The sequence below is a fragment of the Mytilus californianus genome, unplaced genomic scaffold (genome assembly GCF_021869535.1).
Source record: "Mytilus californianus isolate M0D057914Y unplaced genomic scaffold, xbMytCali1.0.p SCAF_7, whole genome shotgun sequence".
NCBI lineage: Eukaryota > Metazoa > Mollusca > Bivalvia > Mytilida > Mytilidae > Mytilus > Mytilus californianus.
In genome coordinates, this window is record NW_026262723.1 from 73,867,626 (window position 1) to 73,878,938 (window position 11,313).

Consider the following 11,313-nt stretch of genomic DNA (forward strand, 5'->3'; position numbering starts at 1 on the left):
GGACTAATATATAATTGTATTAGTCCCAGGTTCAACTAGGCCTGCTCAAAATAAAAAAAAAGCAATTAAAATTAATGCATCAATAAAGCAAGACTTTGTATCAAACCAACCATTACTGTTGACAACAATGTTTCTTGACAAGCAGACGATGACATTTCTCCACTTTTGACATACTTTTAAATTGTCTTCAAAATTTTGAAAATCACATAATCCAAAGGAAAATTCATATTTAGATCGTTTTCGCTTTGATTTTCCTTTAAACTGATATGAAAAAATAGAAAAATATGCACTAGGGTCATTTTCAGATTTTCCCTTTTTACAACGACATCCCACCACGTCACCGAAATGGATGCTTTTTTCCGTTTTCAAAACATTTTTCTTTTGTTGCAATTCATAAAATGTAATGCCTTGTTTAGTAAGTTTCACATCATATTTTGTCAGTCTCAAGGGAAACAGAAAAAAATATCCTTCTAAAAGCACTTGTGTTTTATTCTCCATGTTTATCTGCTCTGTCATGTGACTCATCACATGGTACCCATAAATAGGCCAGAAATTATGATAGTTACGGTAAGCTGTGTTACCAACGGAAAATTCTCAATGGCAGCACTTGAGAGTTGTTATCGTGTCGGAACTTCTATTTTGCAAAAAAGAACATGCACATTTTGTATGTTAATGATTAAAGTATCAAAAGTATTTGTACTTGTATTTTACACTTAACTATAATCCTTTCATTTAAATTAATTATCAAAGATTTATATCCGTCTTTATGATAAAAGATTGTGTAACAAAGAATATAGATAAATTGACACTAAGTGATAACTGCCGAAAGCCATTCTTCACAAACTTATACGAAACATGTTTTTAATCCGTAATCCCCGCTTTCGGCAAAACGCGATTTATAATATTTGATAAAAAGATATTTGATTGGTTGATATTCCGCATGTCAATCGGTCTTTTGAATTTGTATTTTAGATTTGTTTTTATGTGGTTATTCAGTTATGTTTTGATGATTGAAATATATGGATGCGAAATAAATATGTAAACTTTCCAGCGACTTGGACTTTATCTAAACTACCGCAAGTTTCCCCCGAAACTAATTTATATGACAGAGGTGACCAACAACCTGGTCATACTGAATCCAATGAATTTCTGCTATTAGGAGCAACTCCTTATATTTGGAGTCACTGTTTAATAATATCCAAAGACCACGATAGTCTCAGAATTTCACCTCCAGTGTATTTACATATCAAATATGTACACAGTTCACGGTTTCGTTTAAAATATTGATGTTAAAGGCCAGACGAGTCTCTTAACTATATCTAAATATGTCGAGATCTAAATCTGTAAACATCAAATGCGACCTATATTGTAAACTTTCCATGATCTTCTATATATAGGTAACATTCCGGATTCGTTCACTGGCGATCTAAATCATTTAAAAGTTACATGTTTTTTACATTAATCTATAATCCTTTCATTTAAATCATTGTTCATTGAATTATTGTAACCATTGTATATAGAATATGAATTTTATGTAATCATTCAGCTCAGCTCTTGGTGCTGTAATTTGAAATAAGACACTAATTCTATTCTATTCATTATTTTCTTAGGGAGCTACCATTTGATTTTTATGGGGGGCTAGGATGAAATTTGAAAAAAATAGGCAGGACAGGAGTTTTGAGTAAAAAAAAAGGCTGGATGAGACACTCCTGAGCAGCCAAACAATGCTAAACGGTTGGACGTTTTCTTTTCATAGACCGTCAACATAAAAAATACATCCTGCTTCACTTTTTTGTTACTTTTCTAATGACTGTAACGTTGTCAATATGTACATGCAGTCATACTAATTTATTACTTACATTCTCAGATTTAAACTGGACAATAATGACAGAACATTCAATATAATAAATTAGATAAGACATAGCCAAGATGAGAAAACATTCCTATAGAGAGGCGGTGGCCTGCAGTAATCACCGTTTGTGTCTGTATTTGTGTGTCCGTCCGTCTGTTCGTTAGACGGGCCGTCCTGTAGCAATTATATTTTATACGATAAGTAAAGATTGCCCCGTGCAATATTTAATGTGTGTATCTCTATACCAATGTAATTCTGTTTTTTGAGAATCAAAGATATATAGTATTGATCAACTGTTTTTTTTTACTCTTATCTGGGACTAATATAGATAATGTATTAGTCCCAGATCTTATGAAGTATTAATTTCTATAAATAGAATGTATCGTTCGTTTTTTGCTTGTTTTTTTGTGAAATTTTGTGCCGGTAAAACACAAAGCACAAATTTTAAGAAACATCATCTTGTGCTAGTTATTCATGCAACAAATGACATGTTTAAAGTTATGATATGCCATTCAGTGATTCCCAATGACAAAAATTGGTTTTTGTTAAAATTTGAGGTTACATGTGCAATAAAAACCTTGTTGTTATTAAAAAATCACAAAGTTTGAGAAACAACATGTTATAAAATGATTTCTTTTTTGAGCTTTATTTATCGATATCTAATGCATTTCTTTTAATGCACATTGAGATGTGGCTATATCGTCTACCCATTTTATCAAACAGAATGTGATGACATACAGTACATATAATTACAGCCGATTTCATTGAGTGTGTAAGAAAAGTTAAAATCTTTGGTTAGCTTGCTTGCTAGCTGAACCGTGAAGTCATTATTAGGTTAGGTAAACTACCCTCCTTTATGAGTAGATTAGTCCGACAAACAGATAGAATTGGTTATCTGTGGGACTAGTCTACTCATAAAGGAGGGTAGTTTACCTAATCTAATAATGACTTCACGGTTCAGCTAGCAAGCAAGCTAACCAAAGATAATACCTATTTCTACACACTCAATGAAATCGGCTGTAAGCGTAAGAATCTGTAATCTATGTGACCGAGTCAAATGAAATTAGTAAACAAATTATTACCACGATTGTTAAATTTTCACTTATTTATTGGTGTTCTTTCTCGTATTCATACGATATAACATAACGGTAGTTTATGTGTGTTGTCCGAGTCTTTTCTAATGCGGGCAATAACAATTAATAGGGCAGCACATATTGTGATATCATATGGATATATAGTTCAAACCTGCAATTAACCAACGGATTTGCGAAAAAGATTGAACAGCTACTTACTACATTAAATTTTTCACATGTTTGGGAAAATCATGATACTATTTCAAAAAGGCGTTTATTATACAGTTTTACAACTAAGCCCAAGAATTTGCATCAAAATGATGTTGAATAAAAAGTGAACTTAACTCCTGCACCACTTAGAAAACACCATATTTTCAAATTAAACTGTCACATCAATTATATTATGTTAGTTCACAGATACCACATGGTTTCTTTCTCAATCTATAGGTGACAATTGTTGCAAGAAGGGATAAAATGAAATACAAAATACCAATCAAGAAATATATCTTTTTTTTAGTCCCCTACCGACGAAGTCGAAGGGGACTTTAGGTTTGTACTCCGTCCGTCTGTCCGTCTGTCCATCTGTCCGTCTGTCCATCCGTCAGTCCGGCAAATCAGCTTTCCACACCTTTTTTCTTCGTTCTTGAAGATATTGATTTGATATTTGGTTATGGACCATAACTCTGGACCATATCTAATGTTAGAGTACTATGTTAAACCATATTTCTGTACAAAGGGAGATAACTCATTTTTTTAAAAGACATTCTTTGTTAAATTATTTGAAGATTTTTTTGGCAGGTTTGTTTGTTATTTAGTATAAACTAATTTTCTGAATGCTATATATATATAAAAAAAAAAATTATGAAGAGAAATCCTTTAATTAGATAATAATCTATTTTCATTAATGTATATATTTCAATACATTACATTGTGTAGATAAAAGTTGTTGACATTTTATAGATAAGTTACAAATCTATATTAGTTTGTGACAAATGAAAGAAAAAATATTTGGAACTATTAATTATATTTGATTATAATTTGAAAATAGATATACACTGTATTACATCATATCTAATTTGAGAGAACTATTAATCATATCTAATGTTTTTTCACTCATATAATCAGTTTTCCACACATGTGACTGTGCATTTTCCTAAAACTTTTAAAGTTTATAACAATTTTGTGGTTTAAACATCTGTTTGTTAAGTAATATTACCAGTCGCCTTATCAGTATGAAATGACAGATTTATAGCTCTTCTTAACCATTTTATGATTGAGAGAAGATATGAAATTTTCACTTTCTTGTGCATGGATGTAGGACTGTATATGCACTTCATACCAAACTTAATGATAGATATCTGAATTATTGGAAAGAAAATATGTCTTGTGATGATAAATCATTGCACGGTAATAAGCTCAGAACATATAGACAGCTTAAAGAAAATTACAAATTATAAACCTATTTATTGTTAAATATTGACAGAAAAGTAATAGGACATTTTGCCAAAATTCGCATAAGTAATAGCGTTCTTAAAATTGAACAAGGACGACACACTAAAACACCTGTAGAAGAAAGAATTTGTCCCTTGTGTCTTTTAGAAGTAGAAGATGAATTTCATTTCACTATAATATGTACAAAACTAAATACAAATATAAATCAATTGTTTTAAAAACAATTGTTAACGGTCTTTCCCCTCCGAAACATGATTGATTGATTCATTGATTAATTGATGGATGGATGGATTGATTGATTGATTGATTGATTGATTGATTGATTGATTGATTGATTGATTGATTGATTGATTGATTGACTTATTACACCCGTGAGATAGGGTCGCTTGAAACAAGCAAACACGAAACAAATGAGATCTTGGACCTGTATTAAACACAAGGGACCACAACAAGCATGTAATGGTTGGTTGGTTGGTAGGTAGGTGGTTTGGTTGGTTGGTTAAACACATGGGGCCGATCCACTAGGACAAGAGTCTAGTGTCCGTGTTTAAACACGGAACACGTGAAAAAGGCATTGAGAGCCTAGTGCTCGTGTTTAAACACTTGAGACCTAGCCTCTAGGAACACGTGAAAAAGGCATTTAGAGCCTAGTGCTCGTGTTTAAACACTTGAGACCTAGCCTCTAGGAACACGTGAAAAAGGCATTGAGAGCCTAGTGCTCGTGTTTAAACACTTGAGACCTAGGCTCTAGAAACACGTGAAAAAGGCATTGAGAGCCTAGTGCCCGTGTTTAAACACTTGAGACCTAGCCTCTAGGAACACGTGATAAAGGCATTGAGAGCCTAGTGCCCGTTTTTAAACACTTGAGACCTAGCATCTAGGAATACGTGAAAAAGGCATTGAGAGCCTAGTGCCCGTGTTTAAACACTCGAGACCTAGCCTCTATGAACATGTGAAAAAGGCATTGAGAGCCTAGTGCCCGTGTTCAAACACTTGAGACCTAGGCTCTAGGAGCACACGAAAACGGGTCCGTGCAACATTTTAGCTATATTCAAGTTATGATATTTGTAGGAACATGCAAGGATTTAAACAGGCCTTCGAAAATATCCTTGCATCTTCCTTTATAAATGTTCTTTTTTTTATAGTGCTTCCCGGAATTTGTGTCTTATTTTTTACTTATTGATCTTATTGTGTGTGCATTGTATTCAATTTTGTATTTAAAATGGCCCGACCTGACCTGCATGGATCTTTTGTGATTAATTCTTTCCTAAAAGGGGGAAATCCCTGTTTTATTTTAGGTAGCAGGCGTTGTACCGGATGGTTGACATGATTGTTAAGAAAGATAGTTTATTTAATTCAGTTGCAGAGAGAGACGTCGTTCTGACCACACCTATGTATAAAGAATGTGCAAACGGATCTAATTTTCTTTCATTTACAGGTCATTGAAGTCTGATCATGCATGCTTTTTTCGTACACATATTTACGGGAACACAGATTTCATTTTAATGCATGTTTAGACATTTGATTCTAGGATTTTACTACTATTTACGAGAGAATTCTACGTAATTGATTTTAATTTCTCAATCCAGATTGGAACGTTAAGCGGACTGCACGTGATTTAAACTGCTAACGGAAAATATATTTTTTCGATTTTTTTTTACAGGTAAACTATTGTCCAATCGCTGACCACTGGTCGACTCATTCATTGCATGCACACAAAAATAATGCTGGTGTTATAGTACTTTGAAAAACGTTTATCGATTAAGGTTCATGTGGACCCTATGGCTAAAATGGATGCATTTTCACCTCAAAATTTACTCTGAGTACAGACAAACCTGTGTATCTTGAAAAGTTTTAAGGCATAGCATGCCCTAGATAAATAAACTTCAAATATATTTTAGGTTTTAGAAAATTAAAAACTTAACAGGATTTTACAGTGCACTTTTTTTCATTCCTCCAGAAGGTGTCAAAATAAACTAAGTTGAGAAAGAGGTTTGAGAACTTCCCCATAGGTAATAATTGACGTGAACTGTATTGATTGACATGGACAATAGATGGACAATAGATACCTGACAATAACTGGTGATTTAAACTGTGTACCTGAGTGGACCATATCAAGTGAAACTCAACTGTTTGTTAATTTTATCATCTTCTGCAGGGACGAAAAAAAGTGCACTGCAAAATCCATTTAAGTCTTAAATTTTCTAAAACATACAATGCATTTGAATTTTATTAATCAAGGGCATGCTATGTCTTAAAACTTTTCCAGATGCACAGGTTTGTCTAGACTCAGAGTAAATTTTGAGGTGAAAACGCAGCCATTTTAGCCAAAGGGTCCACATGAACCTTAATTTTCAGAAATACATGTACATGATTTGGAGCAGATATTTTATTTTGCAGGAATAGATTTATATTTCAGAAAGAAATTTATTCATAAAAAAAGAAGGATTAGCATTTTTATAATAAAATAGAAATGGGATTCCTAAAAAAAAAAAGGGGGGGGGGGGGGCTAGATGGGTAGTTGTGGGCATTGGATGATTTACAAAGATAAATTGCATGTACGCATCATGAGAGCTGTAAAGTTTGAAGCTATAATTAGTCAATTTGTTGATTTTTCCATTTCAGTGGCATGAAAACCCCCAAAATACTACGCGTATTATTTCGACAAATATTCACGACATAAATAATGTCGCGATTAACATTTTGCTTACATTTTTTTGAATTTTACCCCTAACTTTTTTCTGAGTAAAAGCAGTTTGAAGTGAATGTCAAAATTTAGAACATGACCTTGACCTTTGACCTTGACCTTATTTTCTAAGTTGGGACCCAAGGACCTTCAATAAAGCGACTCTAGGTTTATACGGCTTACGGTTTATGAGTTTATATGCATATCACTTATATCAAATGGATAAGGGGAAATAACTCTCATATGGAGACTCCGGAGAACTTTGGTGCAAACCGACTCATCATCTTAAAGATATAGGAAGCATTTTGGTAAAATAAATTTGTCGTAATCTTTTACGGTTGCGAAGGAGTAGTGGACACAAGAAAAACAGTGTTCGGGGAGATAACTCTTACAACGTAAAGTGTACAGTTTTACAGGGTCAGTTCCAAAAGCGCAATAACTGTTCGATATCATATGCGAAAAATCTAAGCGACATCTTGCAAAACCACAATTCTACGCAAGAACAAAATGTGGCGGAAGAAAAAAATAAAATCTCAGAACAAAACCAATGAGGTCTTTCCACGGAAAAGTGGAAAGACCTAATTAGAGAACAATTATTTTCCAAAATTAGTGAAATAGTTCCCTCTTTTTTAAATATGACTAATGAAGCAAGATTTAAATTTTTGTATACCTGTGGTGAGACTGATATAATTAAAATTATTGTAAAATTCATAAGCACCATGTATAATTCTAGAAATGCTTTATTGAGTACTTAATAACTTTGTGGTACCACCTCCTCAGCAGAAATTATATACATTCATTTATTATTGTAACAATATTTTCTTTTAATAACGGAGGGGATATACAGTTATATATATAATGTTTATAAATGTGGTCAGATTATGTTTGTATGTTTATGTTTAGTCAATGTTTATTGTCTTGGTAACAATCCTATAATTTTGGATTTTGAACCAATAAAATTATCTTATCTTATGGATAAGATCAAGAACACAAATAAGTGAAAATAATTTAAAATCACGGTTAAAGAAATTTACAAACAAACAAAATTACAAAACATATAGGGGGTCCATGGGACATGCCCAAAATTAAGCGCCTGTGCTCACGGTCATTAAAGTTTTCCAGTTACATATATGTATTGTAAAGAAAGTTTACCTGTATATTTTTTGTTTGTTTTTTTTCCATTATTTTCTGTCAAAGAAAGAAGTCGTATTGTATAGCAGCAAAATCTATGACGACATTTTCATTGAAACTTCCGCACTTATTCGTCAAGCTTATTCACAGATACTTGCGCTAAAGTCACGGACGAGGATCCAGGATTTTGATAAAAGGAGGGGGGTCCCCAAACTAGACAAAGTTTGGAGTTTGGATTGTAATACGTTAAAAGTTTGGATTTGTAGCTCGATAAGGGCGTGGACGGACTACTCGTACCCCAAATCCGCCTCTGGTAGTGAGTGGTTCGTTGTTTTAAGACTGACCTCTCTGACAGCTATTTCGTTCGATTTTCTTTAAAGTGGTCAAATGTGACAGACGATAAACATTTACCTTAAAGGTATACCAAATTCCTAGTAGTTACAAGTTTTTTCCTGACCGGAATTTTCGTTACCTAACTGTCAACGAAAATAAACAAGCATTGCTTCGTCTTTTTTTTTATTGTATGGAGATTGTCAATGTTAAGGAATAAGCATATCAAAAATGTCTAGTTCTTTGTTAAGTCTCCCAAACGAAGTTTGGGAAGACTTATTGTTTTTGCTCAGTTCTTCTTCTTCTTCTTCTTCTTCTTCTTCTTCCGCCGCTTTTAAATTTGAACTTGTCTGCACCCGTTCTCCAAAACCGCTAGTCAGATTAACTTAGGGTTTCACAATATGTTAGACTAACATGTCTAGTGGTGCAATCAGGGTTTTGTTTGTGCAATGGGGTTTATAAAGGGGTACTTTGAGGGGCAAAAAGAAAAGAGGGTTTTACTATAGAACCCTATGGGATTTTATTTTTTAAATTTTCAAATGATTATTAATTGAAAACCGTTCGTGATAGACACAATCTTTTTAATTGAAAATGTTCTAAATGATAAAGCCCATTAAATGAAATACAGGGTTAGTCCCCAGGGGTCACCCCCACCCCCTGCCATTTAAGAAAGTTCTAATATCTTGTAAGTGGTCAAGATCCCCACCCCTAAACCATATATATTCTGGTTTGTCATGCTAAGATGGTTTGAATGATATACAGGGTTAGTCCCCAGGGGTCATCCCGACCCCCTGCCATTTGGGAAAGTTCTAATATCTTGTAAATGGTCGAAATCCCCACCCCTAAACCATATATATTCTGGTTTGTCATGATAAAGCACATCAAATGAAATACAGGGTTAGTCCCCAGGGGTCACCCCCACCCCCTGCCATTTAAGAAAGTTCTAATATCTTGTAAGTGGTCAAGATCCCCATCCCTAAACCATATATATTCTGGTTTGTCATGATAAAGCACATCAAATGTAATACAGGGTTAGTCCCCAGGGGTCATTCCGACCCCCTGCCATTTGAGAAAGTTCTAATATCTTGTAAATGGTCGAGATCCCCACCCCTAAACCATATATATTCTGGTTTGTCATGATAAAGCACATCAAATGAAATACAGGGTTAGACCCCAGGGGTCAGCCCACCCCCCTGCCATTTAAGAAAGTTCTAATATCTTCTAAGTGGTCAAGATCCCCACCCCTAAACCATATATATTCTGGTTTGTCATGCAAAGATGGTTTGAATGATATACAGGGTTAATCCCCAGGGGTCATCCCGACCCCCTGCCATTTGAGAAAGTTCTAATATCTTGTAAATGGTTGAGATCCCCACCCCTAAACCATATATATTCCTATTTGTCATGTCTCGAACATCTGAATGATATATACGGTCAGTCCCCAGGGGTTCCCCCCACCCCTAATGTTCTAATATCTTGTAAATGGTTGAGATCCCCACCCCTAAACCATATATATTCCTGTACGTCATGTAATGAACATTTGAATGACGTATAGGGCCAGTCCCCAGGGGTTCCTCCCCACCCCCAATGTTCTAGTATCTTGTAATTGGTCGAGATCCCCACCCCTAAACTATATATATTCTGGTTTGTCATGCCAAGATGATTTGAATGATATACAAGGTTAGTCCCCAGGCATCACTAATGCATATAACTTTACTGGACCAAACCAATTTTCACTGGACGTTGCCCAATGTCAGGCGACCCTGGGAAGTACGAATTATGGAAGCTTATATCGGATTTCACATCACCATTCTGGCCGGACGTGGCTGCGAATTTAATCACCCCCACAGTCAAACGTACGACAAACTTTGGCAAGGGGTTTACTGCCGAAGAAAAACCAAGAGATGACCATATTTCCATAATTGTAATTTGATGTAGAAACTTTAACTTGTATACAATGAATGCAAGACGCCAGAAATCAGTACATGAGCTATGCAATTCTTTGTAAGAAAGTAAGAACATTTTATTTAAAGTCGGCATATATATGTACTCAAGAACAATAGTTAAACAGGAACTCAAATGAACCCCTTAACCGACTATGACACAAACGAATCATGCAGCTTCATACAATTACTAAAAATGAATAAAAAAGGGTATGCAAATATAACTTAGTAAAAGTGTATCTTACTTAATTTATGAAAACCCAAGGTCAATGCCCATGAGGCAAACGCCTCTATGTGAACCGAATGAGGGGACCAGCAATCACTGAAATATAAAAAAAAATACTAACAAAACGAAAAAGCATAAAATAAACTATCAAAGGATAATTATGCACTGGCATTTCAAAACAGTTATATTTAATAATGAAAATAAGGCAGAAGCAAAAGGCAAAATAATAATGAAGAAATTTCATAGATTATACCATAAGATGGCGGGTTCTTTGTCTGGGTACCCCAGCAGTGTTCACATATATATAACAACCAGATCTTGAATAAACAAAGGTCGCCGTGTGAAATTGCTTACATTTTACTAGTTATTATTGAAGGAAGGATTCAAATCGACAGGAGCGATTCATAAGAGTAATGATAGGTATAACCGGGAAACGTGACGTGACATTTAGGAACTTTGTACAAGAATTAAAAAGTGCTAAATATTAACACTACTATGGTTTTATTTTGTATATATATTCATTTCTGTTTGTCACTGTTTATTCAAAATACACTCAGACGCAGATTTCCTGCGTAACAGGAGCGACAAATACACATAAATTTACAAATAACATAGAAGCG

General features: G+C 34.3%; 1 protein-coding gene across 1 annotated transcript in view; it reads right to left on the reverse strand.

Moving 5' to 3' along the window:
* LOC127709247 (sphingosine kinase 1-like) overlaps window positions 1–516 on the reverse strand; it is a 32,290-nt gene extending 31,774 nt beyond the window's left edge. The window contains exon 1 of the mRNA XM_052214668.1: window positions 111–516. Within this exon, the coding sequence (XP_052070628.1) occupies window positions 111–516 (406 nt within the window). The remainder of the gene's footprint in view (window positions 1–110) is intronic.
* Between the last annotated feature and the right edge of the window lie 10,797 nt (window positions 517–11,313).